The sequence below is a fragment of the Leopardus geoffroyi genome, chromosome D2, assembly GCF_018350155.1.
Source record: "Leopardus geoffroyi isolate Oge1 chromosome D2, O.geoffroyi_Oge1_pat1.0, whole genome shotgun sequence".
Classification (NCBI taxonomy): domain Eukaryota; kingdom Metazoa; phylum Chordata; class Mammalia; order Carnivora; family Felidae; genus Leopardus; species Leopardus geoffroyi.
In genome coordinates this window covers 18,725,535-18,741,794 of record NC_059334.1, presented here as the reverse complement: position 1 = coordinate 18,741,794, position 16,260 = coordinate 18,725,535, and the positions used below count along the sequence as shown (strand labels likewise).

Here is a 16,260-nt window from a genome sequence, read left to right as displayed (position 1 = left end):
TTAAGACCAAACTTTGATTTATGTGGTAGTAATCACAATGAACAATAGGATAGTTGCAATGAACAAGAGGATAGTAGCCAGAACTACATCCTGTGACTGTGGCGGAATTGTTAGACTTCCATTATCACCAACGTAATGGTGATAATATTAAAATGGGAAGGCAGGGAAACAATGGAGAACTCATCATGGAAATCATCCGTGCCCCAGCCAGTGTCCAAGGTATTCATTTAATTGCCCTCTAATGCCAGTGGAACTTTTTGAGACAATGCTAAATTTCGTTGCAGCTTTCAAAGTCCTTCGAGCGGGGAAGCACGCATATTGTTTCCATTAGTTCTGCAGTCAGCAAGCTGTCAAAGGCCAGAGAGCACCTGCTTGTGGGCCGGCCGGTCTGTTGCAACTGCTCACAAGTTGGCTGTGGTCCAATAAAACTCTGTTTATGGACACCGAAGTTTGAACTTCAGAGAACTTTGATGTGTTATATTTTTCTTTTGATTTTTTAAAAACCATTTAAAACTGTAAAAACCATCCTTAGCTTGCAGGCCGTACAAATCAGGCAGCAGGCTGCACTTTGGTGACCCACAGGTTAGTTTCAGGAAGGAGGCACTGGTCCTTTATTAGCATAGGACCCAACAAAATAGAGGATGATCAATGTTTCTCGAATGAGTTGAATGAATAGATTACCATGATGCCTCAGATGTATAAATCACGGAGAACACCCCCAAAGGAACATTTACAAGGTAGTTGTCCTATACTCCTTTCATTAATATACTTAATGTTTTATAACATTTACGTTTGTTTTATTTTCTAGCCACTTTGGCATTTTTATGGAATAAAATGGATTTCCCAAAATAGAGCCCTAATTTATAAAACTGTATTTGCAAGGGTTTAGCCTATAATGGTTTATTTAGCTTGTGATTATTCCCTGAGAAGCAGTCAGGTCCGCGGTCAGAGAAGGCCTTGCACATAGAGATGAGCCTGGGAGGGGGGACAACAGAATGTTAAGCTCATTAACGTGAAATTTTATCTTCACGTGTAAAATTTCAGGTGATTAAAATGTCCTTTTTTGCTTATTTTCTAAATTGCCCCTATGAATATACACATCCTTCAATGGCTCTCCATACATGTAGGATGAAAACTAAGATTTTCAGCATGATATTGAAGGCTCCCCCCCCCCCCCCCCGCCATGATCCGGCTATTTCTCTAATTTTTTCTTGTATACGGCATCAACGCTGAATGAATTACAACTTGCCTATTCTTATTTCCTCTTCTGTGAAAAGGGGATGATAGGTATTTATTTAAATTACAGGACCGTCGAAGTATCACACGTGGTAACTCGTGCAAACACTCAGGAAACAAAGTGGTAGGAACCACGGTACGGACAGCGGCACCTCTGTGATATTTAGCTATCTTCTTGTAATTAATTTTTATCTGCCTCATCTCTCCTTCTGAACAGAAGCCCCTTGAGGGCAGGTGCTAATCTGTCCACTCCATAGCACAGTTCCTTGTCCGTGGTAGGGGCAGGGGATGCTTATTTCTTGCACGGAAGCAACTAATTACAATGTTTCTGTGGGACTACTGACAATACTGATTCCACCTTTAGCCCTCCGTCTTGTTCACGTTTGCTCCATGACCTCCCTTGTGTTCCAGGCCCCTTGAAGATTAACATACATACCTCAGAAATGACCGCCAAGGCTGGGAGGGACGGAGGCTTGCTTTGGCTTCCCATAAATCGTGTACAGATAACATAGTCTTTCCCCTGCGCGATGCCTGGATGGTGCCACAAGATCTAATTACAGGTTCGCTGTCAGGTGCATGCAAGCCCTTTGATCTCCCTATCGTGCCCTATCAAATCTCTAGGCTAAGGTCTCAACTTTGCGGAGAATATTTGTGCAGCTGCCTGGAGGGTCGTCCACCCGAACTCCCATCAGTAAGTTACCTTGAATAAAACTGTGTGTAAACTGAATGCAGTCACCTGCTTCGTTTTCCAGTCTCTCAATGCTGTCTCAGTTTGGGGGATACTTTACTATCCCTCCCTCACCTTCTAACAGTTTATAAATAGAAAATAAAAAAGACACTAACAATCTTAGGTAAGGAGGAAATGAAGGGAACTTGTAATTACTACTTAATTTGTAATGTCAGTTTTTTCCTTAGTTCTGAATCTCCAAAGCCAAATTCTAGTGAGAAACTGAATGTAATAAAGTTCTATAAGAAGTGACAGACACAGATAAAGTTCACTATAAATTTTAATCCAGGATATAAAATGTTCCCTAAAGACACAATTGAACATTTTTGTATTAGAGAATAAAATGTAATGGTCAAATTCAATTTTGTCAATACTTCTATGGCACAAAGAGATTCACCCTTGTCGTTGTGTTTTGTCTGCTTTCTGCGAACCACACCATAACAGCAAATTGTATAAAGAATGCAAGTAAAGGTTGTGAAAATGATTGTCACAGATGTACTGCTTCCTAATTCAAAGAACATGGAGTTCGTTCATTCACTGAGTTCACTTTATTCAATAATAAACTCCTTTATGTAGAATGAAATCTAATACTCTGTGCTTATCATGAACTAGTGATCTCTCCTTCCAGTATAATCAGTGAACTAATAAATATGTAGAACAAGGGAAAACCTCTATTTTCATTACATCAACATAGTTATTTCTTAGATTCTGGCATCGTCAATGTAAAAAAAACCCACTTTTTCTTGAGGCAACAACAAATTAACAGCACTGGTTTGAAATACGGCAAATCTAACGGCTCTCAGCATTGCTTTATGAGTTCCGAGGCATTTGGGTGCATAAAACTATAACCATAAATAAAAATGACTATTGTCCTCTTTTTAGAAGAGTGACAAGTTCTTAACGTTTCATGACGTTGTACAGAATAGAAAAAACTAAGCTTTCTTCAAATGTTTTAAGGCTGAAAATTATTTAGGTTTTTGCCTCATTGAGTGAAATTTCAAATGTATTTAAATAACTGATGAAAAGTAACATTTGGTGAGGAACTATACGTTTTTTAAAGATAATTGTCAAAATACATGCCTTTGGGTGACTTCAATGTAGAATTCATTTTTACCTCTTAATAATACCTGGCAGTTCATGCCTCACTTCCCACAGTAACAAATGCGTGAATAATGAAAATAGAAGTTTTCTTATTCAAAGGATGGGCTTCTTAACCCTTTTTAAAACTCGTCAGGCTTTCACGTGCTAAGGATTTTGAAAGCCACACACATTCAAACAGTCTCATCCCAGAGGAACACATATTCCTAAACTCTCATACCTCTGACAATACAGGAAGTATGGAATGTAAACGTTCCCATCTTGTCATGTGATGTTTACGATTTCTGTAGGTCTGTATGTGAAGTTCACTTCATGAGATTATCAGAATTAAAAAAAAGGGAAGCTTTTCATCTTCTAGTAAAATTAGACACAAAGGAGGTAGAATACTACCGAGAGGATTACACAGTGATTGGAAAACTCACCTAAAATAATTAAGCCTTTTATTTAAAATCCCCTTTTAAAAATTGTCATGTGACAATAGTTTCAATCTGTAATGGCAGGTAAGAAAAAACAAATGAGGTGCCACGTTATATTAACTAAAGTATTCCAAGATAAAAGAAAGGAAAACACCTGAAAATAATCTCAGTGCTAGAGACATTTAGAAAGTTACCGTGATCAAAACTCTGAATAAAAAGGTCTTGAGAACAGGTGCATCTCGAAACGATATTTTACCCACCCTGGGAAAAAACAGGCATACTTAAGATAACTTGCAGTGTGACTCCCAGATTTCACATCGTCTCTAAGTTCGTTTATTCCTGTGACCATGTTTCGCTCTAAAGTCTCTCGCGTTCACTTCGTCGGTGACTACTTCTTTATGCGGACTCAACTTTGCTTGTTCATTAATCTTCTGTATATCCCGTTGGGTTTTGAAAGAAGTTCTTCATGTCTCCCGCGTTCTGTGATCTTTCCTTGGTCAAGAACAGCCACCGTATTAGCATTCTTAATGGTGGACAGACGGTGGGCAATAATCAACACCGTCCTACCTTCCATGAGTCGGTCCAGAGCTTCTTGCACAAGGTACTCATTTTCGGCATCCAGGGCACTTAAACAGGAAACCCACATGAGAAAGCAAAGGCGTCAGTGCCACCCATACTGCGTATTTACGTGTGTCCTGTTGCACACACAGCTGTCCTGAACCGGCAGTGAATTTTCACTGCGATCAAAATGACAACCTCTTGGGTCTACTATCTACTTCTTATAGTGGAAAGATACTACACAGGAAGCTCGGAACCCTTGATTTCCACACAACTTGCGGGACCGCTGCTGAGTAGAGTGACTCGGGGCTCATCACAAACGTGTCTAGGTTGAGACTAGAACGCTCAACTTACGACTCAGCCTGTCCACTGGCCTCGTTAAGTCATACTCGGTCACTTTAAAGTGGAAGGGGGGAAAACGGCATTTTTCAGCTGTATCACTTCGAAGTAAGGAGTAATATTTGGTAAAGGAAGAATGTGGCTTATACAATCATACATACGATTAAGATATCCTCACCTGGTTGCTTCGTCTAGGAGAAGGATTTTGGGATTCTGAAGAAAGAAAAACGTTAAAAAGAAAAGGAACACAATTTTATTAGGAAAACATAAACTCTCAGGAATAAAAAAAAAAAAAAAGTACTGATACGTGACACAATGGGGATGAACCTTGAAAACATTCTGCCAAGTGAAAGAAGCCAAATCCAAAATTCTACAAACTGTAGGACTCCATTGATCTCAAATATCCAGAAAGGCAAATCCAGACAGATAGAAATTACAGTGTTGATGGCCTGGGACTAGAGGTGGGGAGAAGAAAAGCTGCAAGTGTGTATAAGGGAATGTGGGGTGATAGAAATGTTCTAAAATTGGACCATGTGACAGTTGAACAATTGTAAATTTCCTAAAGGTCGCTGAAAAGTACATTTAAAACTGGTGAATTTTATGGTATGCTTCAATATAGCTGTGGTTTTTTTTTTTTTTTTAATTTTTTTTTTCAACGTTTATTTATTTTTGGGACAGAGAGAGACAGCGCATGAACGGGGGAGGGGCAGAGAGAGAGGGAGACACAGAATCGGAAACAGGCTCCAGGCTCTGAGCCATCAGCCCAGAGCCCGACGGGGGGCTCGAACTCACGGACTGCGAGATCGTGACCTGGCTGAAGTCGGATGCTTAACCGACTGCGCCACCCAGGCGCCCCTATATAGCTGTTTTTTAAAACCTTACCTAAGAGGGCGCCGGGGTGGCTCAGTCGGTTAAGTGTCTGACTCGATTTTGGCTCAGGTCATGACCTCACGACTCGTGGGATCGAGCCCCACATCAGGTTCTGAGCTCACAGCTGGAGCCCGCTTGTGATTCTCTCTCTCCCTCTCTCTCTGCCCCTCCCTCACTCTCTCTCTCTCTGTCTCCACCCCTCCCTCACTCACACACACTCTCTCTCTCTCTCTCAAAGTAAGTAACCATTAAAAAAAAAGTTTTAGGGGCACCTGGGTGGCTCAGTTGGTTAGATGTCGGACTCTTGATTTTGGCTCAGGTCATCCCATGGTTTGTGAGTTCAAGCCCTGCATCGAGCTCACTGCTGTCAGCACAGAGCCCTCTTACAAATCTCTCTCTTTCCCTCAGTCTTTGCCCCCTCCCTCATTCATGCACTCTCACTCTCTCTCAAAAAATAAATGATAAGTAAACTTAAACAAAATTTTTTTTTCATAAGAAAAGTTTTAAAGTAAAACCTCACCTATGACCCTGAGGAGAACAGTTATACAACAAAGGGGAAGGCTATCATTTGCTAAGAAATACAATGTCTGGGGCCTTAAGCTAAAATGGCTTTCTCTCTCTTCTTAGGAGTCCTGTATAAGTTTTTCCAGTCTGTACTACTACTAAGTTGAGCAGGTGACTGCAGACGATACAAGGAATCATACTTGTATCGTTTGATATTTTGAATTAATTACTGTTTCACTCATTAGACTGTATACTTCAGGATGGAAGGTTCATGTGCCAAACTTCTCTCCCTCCAACAACTCTAGCAGAGTCCTGGGCTCCTCACACCCAAGAAATACGTGTTAAATTGGGACGAGACGTGCCGGGTGGAACACTCCCCACCCATCTTTCACCAGAACTCTCAACCACGTACCTCGCCTCCCCCTCCAAAAAAACAAAAGGAAGAAGAGTAGTAAATTACAAATGATAAGCTCCCTAATTAAAAATGATAACAAGAACAACAAAAAATCCTGGCCAAGTGGCTTGAAGCTTACCTTAAGCAGAGCACGGGCAATTGCAATCCGCTGTTTCTGTCCACCTGACAATGACAATGTTTTTTTTTTTTTAAAAAACTTGAAAGCCTTAACAAAAATTCTTGGTAATGGGATTTTCTGATCAGCTACGCGGCAGTTTGAAGACAGCTTCTTCCAGTTAGTCACAGCTGAGGTGGGTCGGGGGACAGAGACGTCTGTTTAAAATATACTGTCGCCTCACCAACCTCAAAATTAGTAACACATTATTATCGTAGCTAACATTTACTGAGGAGTTCCGCTGTGCCGGGCATTGTCTGAATGTGTTACGATGTTATCTCGTTCAATCTTGAAAAAATCCTATGAAGTAGATTCTGTAATCATTCCCTTTTCACGGATGAAAAACCAAGGCAGAAAATAATCAGTCTGAGGTCTATAAGTTGGTAGGTGGCAGAGCGGAGGTCTGAACCAACAGCGAAGGCCTATGCTCTTAACCGCTACACGCACCGCTTCCCTTGCGGAACATCCCATGTGGCAAGGAAACCAGAAACTCAAGACATCAAGGGGTCTCTGAACAGTATGTGAAGGGGATGGGAGCCGATACGGGAGCAGAGGGCATCCGTGGTGCTGGGGCCTGTCATTCTGCTGCTCTACCTCAGGGCGCTACTCCCGACACTTTCCGTCCTCATGCTGTCCTCTTGTCTTTCCTTTCCTGGGGGACAACAGGCACAGGGAGCAGTCTGTGTGCATGCACAGAACAGGAGAAAACCAAGAGAATAAACCACCGGGGTGCCTGGGTGGCTCAGTCGGTTAAGTGTCCGGCTTCAGCTCAGGTCATGATTTCACAGTTTGTGAGTTCGAGCCCCGCATCAGGTTCTGTGCTGATGGCTCAGAGCCTGGAGCCTGTTTCGGATTCTGTGTCTCCCTCTCTCTCTCTCTGCTCCTCCCCCACTTGCACTTTGTCTCTCTCTCTCTCTCTCTCTCTCTCTCTCTCTCCCCCCGTCCAAATTAAATAAACATTAAAAAATCTTTTTTAAAAATTTACTCTCTGGCCCTTTAATGAAACTCCTGGTCTAACGGGCAAAGTACAGAGTGGGGAATAAAGAATTCTTCAATTTCAGTTCTGTTCCTGATTCACAGCCTCTGCCTCCCTGGACAGATCATCTTGCTACCCTGTGTTTGTCTTCTTTTCTGCAAAATTCAAGGATTTCAAGTTGCAAAACACATTTTTTCTCAGGTGAGAAAAAAGCTGCTGTGGCTATTACTCAGTGGGACACTGCGTGGGAATCTGGGAACACCTTTGGGGTAGAAAGTGAAGGAAACTGGGGAGCAGTCCACATACAGAAGAAATTTTAGAAAATGGAAAGGCAAATTGCATAAACTCTAAGGACAAGAGCCTAATTAGAAATTAATACTGCCATACGAAATGCTGGAGAGTTCTCTGGAACAGCAAGTTTTTGCTACAAAGCAGTAACAAAAAGGTACCTGAGAGGAGAACGCCCTTTTCTCCGACCACAGTGTTGAATCCTTGGGGGAAATTCCGGATGAAAGCACCTGCATTGGCTACATCAGCCACTTTTTCTATCTGCTCGGCAGTCACCGAGGAGGGGTTGTCCGCACCATAAGCAATGTTCTCAGCAATTGAGCAAGAAAACAAAACTGGTTCCTGCAAATTGGAAATACAACATATTTATTGCAAATTTCAACACAGACTTCAAACATATCTAGTAAATATAGTGAAGCTTAATACAGTACTTATATCTAAGAAACTATTAAATTGCTCCCCAAGAACACAGTCGGCCGCTGAGTAACATGAGGGTTAGACGGGTGCTGATCCCCGTGCAGTCAAAAATCTGAGTGTAACTTTCGACTCCCCAAAAACCTAGCTACTAATAGTCTACTGCTGACTGGAAGCCTTACTGATAACATAAAGCAGGTGATTACTATGTATCTTGTATGTTCTATGTATTCCATACCGTATTCTTCCAATAAAGCAAGCTAAAGAAAATGTTATTAGGAAATCATAAGGAAGAGAAAGCACATTCACAGTACTGCACTATAAAAATCCACATATGAGTGGCCCCATGCAGTTCAAACCCATGTTGTTCAAGGGTCAGCTGTATACTGTTTTCTCAATTCTACTCCCTCATTCTCCATAAATTCGCCCAGCCGACTTCTAAAAAATTCATGTTGTTCCATGAACAGGATGGATTTTGTCATTATACTGCAGGAAATGAGATTCCACAGCAGGTGCCTGGCACACGGTAGACACTTCATAAATGCAAGCTCCTCCCCTTAGGAATTGTCAGGTATGGAAGATGCCGAGTCCACCTGAATTTTCCAGCTGTGGGCTTCCCACTGAGAATCAAGGGGGGATTCCATCTCTATTCATTACTTTTAGAAATATACACAAACCAGGGTGGGGACATGACATTTTCACAGAACCCTGTGGAACAGTCCTGAGAAGCAAATAAACCTCCAGCTTCTTTCCTTCATCCCTAAAAAAATATGCACTACTGGTATACTTATACAACCAAGCAACCCCCTGCCCCTGCTCCTCGCCTAGGGGAGTGGGGGCAGGGGTAAGGTCTGAGGGGAGGCTCAGATTTGTCTGCTGTGCACATAGCCTGGTAATAAAAATATAAACAACTGCGTCAAAAATTCCCTGCACCAAAGGGTCTCGTGAAAACAGCCCCATCAAAGCCGCCGTATTACGCTAACATTTTGCCTCGAAATCCGCGACCTCTTTGCAAGGAGACGCTGGCTCTTGCCCGAACCTTGGCTTGCTTACTATCCCTGAAGCCCATTGTGGGAAACTGTAGACTGTGCTGGTGACCAAGATGGGAACTGTGGAGGAGTCAGTAAAACGTAGAAAAGTTCTATTGTTTTCTCCTCACCCTCTAGACTATCTGCTCTACAAAGTAACATGAGTCCCCAGCTTTTGATAAAAATCGGTTTCGATTGGATCAAGTGTTTAAGGTCTGCAGGATACAGCTCTGTTTCCAAATCTACAAAACCTGTGGGTGAGATCAGTTCGGTACATCTGGAAAACTTCCTTCTCTTTTGGGAGGGTCAGTCTAAGGCAAAAATAAATAATAAAAGCAAAGTGAAAGGACAAGTACAATAAAAATAGAAACCTCTCTTCCTACCTGACTCACTGTCCCAATCTTGGATCTCAGCCAGACTGGATTTAGCTGACGGATATCATGGCCATCGAGACTGATAGTTCCTTGTAGAGAAGAGAGGAAAGTCACGGAGTGTCACGGGGCCAATGACTCATGAAAACAGAGAAAGGATCTGGTGGAAAAATTCCACACTCGGTTCTTTTAAAGATTACAAGTACATTCAAAATCTCCAAACGGAATCTAAAATCAACATGTTTCATGGAACTTCTGTGTCTCCCGTCTCCCTGCGGCGGGTAGCTGACCAGCCCGTCTCCTCCCTCATCCATGCAGCTCACTTTGCTGCAATGGCTTCCTTTCTGGAGTGACTCAGGGCCCCACAAGAAGATGCACCTGTGCGAAACTGACTCAGGAGAGAGTTACATGGAAGGGGGCAAGCAGCGAGGTGCCTGCTGGCTGTCACAGACGCTGGCGGTGGTGGCACAGCTCTGAAGCTGGCACCTGTGGCAGTGGCTGCCTCATCCTGGAGCTTGCGGGCCACGTCAGCATCAGCAACCACCTCGAAGGCCTGGTTCTGCAGTGAAGTTACGAGACGTGTCCTGGGAGTTTAACCCCGCCAGTGATTTTTTTTTTTTTTTTTTAGCTCTTTTATTCTTCCTTAAAAAATCTCTTCCTGCATAAATGCAGTTGGAAGAGAATCATTATCCGCCACTGAGAATCTGATACCAGAGCAGAACATCTAAATAATCAGATGTAACCCTGCGACCCTTGCTAACAGAATTAATTCTACGACGCTCAGTAATGCTTGGTGATGACGATGATGGTGACTCAGAAATGCCATTCCTTCTCAGTGGTGTGGGATTCTACAAGCCAGCTGTAAACGTTCGCCAACTGGCAAACATCTGAGGTCTTTGGCTTAAAAAGTACAAGTGTATATATATTTATATATAGTCTACCCAAGGCTGGAATTTATGATAAGGCAGTTTATGATAAAGAAACCACAGGCTTAATATTCTGACTTGCTTTGCATTCACTTCACTAGGATTTTTCTCAATTCAGAATTTTATAGCAAGTAGAGTGAATCAAAATGGGGATTCCAGAGGCAAACAGTGGAGCTAACACCCATTTTAATGCAGTTGGCTATTCTGTGGGTCAGGATCCGCAAGTCAAATACTTATCTGGCACACAGCCAGCTCTCTCGTTGTTTTAACCAAAAAGCACAGCTACAAAAGCCACGAGACGTATTCCTTTTAAATTAATGATGTGGTTCTTTACTAACAAGCAGTTGTTTTCTTGTTGAGAAACATCCCTGTTGTCTCAATCCAGAATGAAAGCCATACATAAGGACTATCTACTTCAGGCTCTGATATAAAGAAGGATATAGACTTTATAATTATGTGTGGTGATGGATGTTAACTAGACCTTCCATAAGATATACATACAGCAAATCAGGTTGTACACCCGGAACTAATATAATATTATATGTCAATTACATCTTAATTGACAAAGGACATAAGGAAGTAAAATAACATGTTCTCTGCTCTAAAAGATGCTATGATCCAGTTAAAAACAAAATAAAAACCAGAGCGAGAAAAATCCATTAAAAAAATTCCTACTACCTCAAAATGACTTCAAGAAAGCAGTCACAAACTAGAAGTGAACCACGGACTGCCAAATCACTGGTCTGCACGCTGGCCACGGGGCAGTTCACGGGCGGATGCAGCCCGAAGGCTTCCAGAGAAGCTTTACAAGCTGAGCGGCTGGCACAGAGAGGCACATACTCCGAGGCTGCTGGGCAGTGATGCTCTGCCACAGGTGGGGCACCTTCCCATAGCTGCGGGGCAGCCCTGCCTGTCCTCTCCCAGGATGGGGGCGTCAGAAGGAGACACCGGCATGGGAGAGAAGGCAGAATTCAGGAAGTCGCTCGGGACTTGAAGAGGCCAGACAGGAACTCTACAAACTGCCTGACGGGGCTTCTGTGTACTCTTAAGAGGGACCCCTTTGTATAGTGGCTTCCTTTCCTCGGAACAAACCCTCTGGCATCCAGAAGTCTCACACTACAAGTCGTTGCATAATTTGGTCCTCTCCCAGAATACAGGGGTAGGGGGGGCTTTGGAGAGGCCTCCCACCCTACCAGGCAATGACCCACTCACCAGAAATGGGGTCATACAACCTCAGCAGGAGGGACAGCACCGTTGATTTGCCAGAACCACTTGGGCCAACCAGCGCCGTGACCGACGCTGACGGGATAGAAAGGCTGAAATCCTGGAATATAGGCACCTCCGGGCGAGTGGGGTAGGCGAAATGCACGTTCCGAAACTCCAGAGTGCCCTGGAAACTTTCCTGGTTTAAAACGACCCCTTCTGAAACAAGACAGAATACGAGTTACTTAACGCAAAGATCGAACGGACAGCGGAACTCCATTCTCCCACTCGTCTGACTCCAGGCGGTGCCGGGCCACGGCCACCACACTCCCCCGGACTGTGAGCCCTTCCCGGGCAAGCCAGGAAGAGGCCTCCGTCTAACGCTCACCCGGAGCCTGCTCTGCACGCACTCTGTGCGAGGCACGATACCTCTGCGTTCGTCTGAGCCTCATGGCCTTGATGGGCAGAGGTGACTGTCCCAGTTTTACTGACGGGACACGGAGTCTCAGAGACAACCGCCTGCCCAAGCCAACGGGCAGTGGAGCGACCGTCCACCCGTAGGGCAGTCTGGTTTCAAAGCCGATTGCCTCCCCCCTCTGTGCCACCACCTCGAGTTCCTCGGGTGCAGGGTTTATCTTCTCTTCTCTAAATGTCTTGAGAGAAGGATGACAGAGGGCTGAGCATTGTACACCAGCCGCAGAGCCAGAGGGATCCGAGGGCTGCTCTGTCCTCGTATTCCTCACCCTGCCGATGACTCGGGAGAAGCCACTCCATCTCCCTCAGCCGGGTTTACTTCCTCCAGCCTGTCACACTGGAGAATACTGGGGCTGAGCAGCAATCAGTGTCCTGGGAGTCAGCGAGTGACGGAGTGGCCACTGCTTCTAGGTCACGTAGCTCCCCAGAGCACTAGCTTCTAGGGAAGGAGTTGACGAAGGAGATGGCTCTAGCCAATTAACACCAGCATCCGCTAGCCCACCCCCCTCCCCAAGCCAAGAAATTTGGAGGCTTTTAATGTGTGACCTGCCTTCCTTTCCCCCCGCCCCGCCCTCGCCCCAACACAAACATCAAAAGCACTACAGAAGACAAATCTGGCGGACTGGCCAGGGCCCTTCCCATCTGTACCCCCGGGTGGTACTCGCTTCCTTCCTGCTGCTGGTGGTAACAAATCACCGGCAGGACTGACACACTGCATGGTCAGCCCCCACGCTTCCTTTGTCCTTCCCCTCCCACCACCTGCCCCTCTGATCACCCTTTCTGTAACGTGGCAAGGACAACACCCTTGTCATGCTCAGCCTTCACAGGTAGAGCTGGTCTAACTGTCCCAAGCCACATTTTTTTTTTTTAACTGTTTAGTTATTTATTTTGAGAGAGAGAAAGAGAGAGAGCGCAAGCGAGCAAGGGAGAAGCAGAGAATCCCAAGCAGGCTCTGAGCCGCCAGCACAGAGGGGAAGGGAGGGGGTTCAAACTCATGAACTGCGAGATCATGACCTGAGCTGAAATCAGAAGTTGGATGCTCAGCCAACTGAGCCACCCAGGCACCCCCAAAGCAACATGTGCCTAATCCCAGCAAAGAACAAACCCGTGGGATACCCACCGTCAAAAGGCAGCTCAGGCTTTCTCTCGAGGAGCTCCCAAAGGCGTCCCCCGGCACCCAGCCCTTTCATCAGCTCCGAGTAGAAAGAGCTCAGCCCTAAGGACAAGAAGCAAACATACTCATCACCAACGCCAGGAAACAACCATCTGCTACAGCCCTCTGCAAACAGTAACGGTAACTTGCTTTTAATATAACATCTGTTCACTTTCAAACAGGATTTGAGGCAACTGCCTGGGAATCTGTACTCAAAATTCCCTCTATCTCATACCCTTGTTTGCCTTCAGCTTCTCCTCCTCCAATTTCACTGATTTCCAATATAGATTTCATGTTTGATTGGGAATTTACAAATGCATATAGCCACAGTAATCAACCACTGAATTAAAATCACAACGTTACACAGAAAAGCTACCTAGTGAAAAAACAGAGCAATACAAATAGAATATAATGCTTACTTAAAAGGAATATAAAACATCCCAATATTCATTTTAAATTCATATCTGCAAAATCAAACCCCATTTCAAGCACTCGACAAATACAACTTTTACTAGGCTAAAAACTGAAAAGGAATTTGGAAATGTTAAATTTTCCAACAATCTCTTTTTAAAGTCACCTTTGTTTTTGTTTGTTTTAATGTTTATTTATTTTTGAGAGAGAGAGAGACAGAGCATGAATGGGGGAGGGTTAGAGAGAGAGGGAGACACAGAATCTGAAGCAGGCTCCAGGCTCCGAGCTGTCAGCACAGAGCCCGATGCGGGGCTCGAACTCACAGACCGTGAGATCATGACCTGAGCCAAGGCCGGACGCTTAACCGACTGAGCCACCCAGGCGCCCCATGTTTGTTTTTTAAATAAGCTCCCCACGGAGCGCGGAACCCAACATGGGGCCTGAACTCAGACCCCGAGATCAATACCTGAGCTGACATCAAGAACCGGATGCTTTACCGACTGAGACACCTAGGTACCCCAAAGTCACCTTTGAACTGTGAATGAATTAATGACTTAAAGCAAACAAACTCCAAGTACGCTAGGCCATGCCAACCGCAAGAACATATACTTGTAACATGCAGTAAGGATGCCACAAAAATGCAATTCAACTATTCTTTCCAAGGTATTTTTGTGCATTTTTTGTGGAAATCTGTGCAAGATACAGTGGATTAAATTCTTCGTGTGGAATTAAAAATGCACTGGGCAGAAATAGATCCAGATAAATACAGTCCACTGATCTTTGACAAATGAGCAAAGGCAATTCAATAAAGAAAGGATGGTCTTCTCAACAAGTGGTGCTGGAAAAACTGGACATCCACATGCAAAAAAAAAAAAAAAAAAGAATCTAGACACAGACCTCATGCCCTTCACAAAAATTACTCAAAATGGATCACAGACTCCAACGTAAAAAACAAAACTGTAAAACTCTTAGAAGTTAACATAGGACAAATCCTAGATGACTCTGGGCTTGGTGATGACTTTGTAGATACAACACCAAACACATGATCCATGAAAGAAAGAACTGACAAATTAGACTTCATTAAAATTAAAAACTTGTGCTCTCCAGAGAGAATGAGAAGACAAGCCACAGACTGGGAGAAAATATTTGTAAAAGACCTAGCTGACAAAGGTATCCACGATATACAAAGAACTCTTAATACTCAACAGTAAGAAAACAACCCGATCACAAAATGGGCAGAAGACCTGAACCCAAAGACCTCACTAAAGATCTACAGGTGACATCACATGTCATCGGGGAAACGGAAATAAAACGAGATACTTCTGCACACCTAACGGAAGGATGAAAATCCAAGATTCTGACAACACCTAAAGCTGGTGAGGACGAAGAGCATTGGGAACTCTCATTCACTGCTGGTGGGAGTGCAAGATGGTACAGCCACTTTGGAAGGCAGTTTCTTACACCGAACATACTCTTGCCTACGACCCAGCAATCTCACTCCTTGGGGTTTACCCAGAGAGGGGGAAAACTCACGTCGGCACAAAAACCTGCCTGTGGATCTTTAGAGCATCTTTATTCGTAATTGCCGAAACCTGGAAGCAATCGAGATGTCGTTCAGAATGTGGGTGGGTAAAGAAACCGTGGTACGTCGGACGATGCAATATTAGTCCGTGCTAAAACCAAACAAGCGATCAAGTCCTGAAAGGACACAGGGGAACACTAAATGCCACCTACGAAATGAAAGATGCCTATCTGAACTAGATGACGCTCTGGAAAAGGTGAAAGTATGGAGACAACAAAAAGATCAGTGGTCACCAGGGGTTAAGGGAAGGGAGGAATAGGCAGAGCACAGAGGACTTTTAGGGCGGTGAAAGTATTCTGTATGATACTGTAATGATAGATGCATGTTCCAACCCATGGGATATACAACACCAGTGAACGTAATGTAAATGATGGACTTTGGACTTTGGGTGATAATCACCTGTCAGTGTTGCTTTGTCAATGATAACAAATGTGCCACTCTGGTGGGGGATGCTGATGGGGAGGCTGTGCTCGCGTAGAGGCAGGGAACATGTGGGAACTCCCTATGCTCTCTGCTTAATCTTGTTGTGAACCTAAAATTCCTCTAACAAATTTTCTATTAATAAAAAAGAAAAAAAAAAAGAAAAAAGGAGGGAAGGAGTTGGAGGTAGTTCAACATAGTGAATATAAAAACAAAGCAAAATGGCCCCGGATACACAACACGCCGTCCACTCATACAACGGAGTATTATTCAGCCGTGAAAAGGAAGGAAGGACCAAAGCACGCTACAATGTGAGCGAATTCTGAAAACGTGCTGAGTGAAACAAGCCAAACATACAAGGCCGCATATTGTGTGATTCCTTTTATGCGAACTCTAGTAAAGACGGGAAGACACAAAGCAAACTGTGGTTGCCAGGGGCTGGGGGAGGGAGGGATATGGAAACCGACTGCTTAACGAGTATGGGATTTTCTTTTTGGGCTGGGGGTGGGGGGTGACGAAGATATTTTGGAACCAAGGGGAGGCGGTGGTTGCACAACACTGTGAATGTACAAAATACCACCGGACTGTAGACTTTAAAACGGTTCACGTTACGTTAGGTGAATTTCACCTCAATAGAAATAAATAAGAAACGAGATATTGGGGTTCGCTAGGTAGATGTAAGGGCATTCTCCGGCAC

General features: G+C 44.1%; 1 protein-coding gene across 5 annotated transcripts in view; it reads right to left on the bottom strand.

Moving 5' to 3' along the window:
• Positions 1-2,225: 2,225 nt before the first annotated feature.
• ABCB10 (ATP binding cassette subfamily B member 10) overlaps positions 2,226-16,260 on the bottom strand; it is a 33,967-nt gene continuing 19,932 nt past the window's right edge. For 4 of the 5 annotated variants that reach the window (XM_045437422.1, XM_045437424.1, XM_045437426.1 and 1 more), the window contains 7 exons: positions 13,118-13,213; positions 11,533-11,742; positions 9,407-9,486; positions 7,743-7,923; positions 6,282-6,325; positions 4,553-4,587; positions 2,226-4,103 (listed from right to left, as the gene is read on the bottom strand). In XM_045437422.1, coding sequence (XP_045293378.1) covers positions 3,884-4,103; positions 4,553-4,587; positions 6,282-6,325; positions 7,743-7,923; positions 9,407-9,486; positions 11,533-11,742; positions 13,118-13,213 — 866 coding nt within the window. In that variant the 3' untranslated portion in view covers positions 2,226-3,883. The remainder of the gene's footprint in view (positions 4,104-4,552; positions 4,588-6,281; positions 6,326-7,742; positions 7,924-9,406; positions 9,487-11,532; positions 11,743-13,117; positions 13,214-16,260) is intronic. The other variant, XM_045437423.1, reaches the window with a different exon arrangement.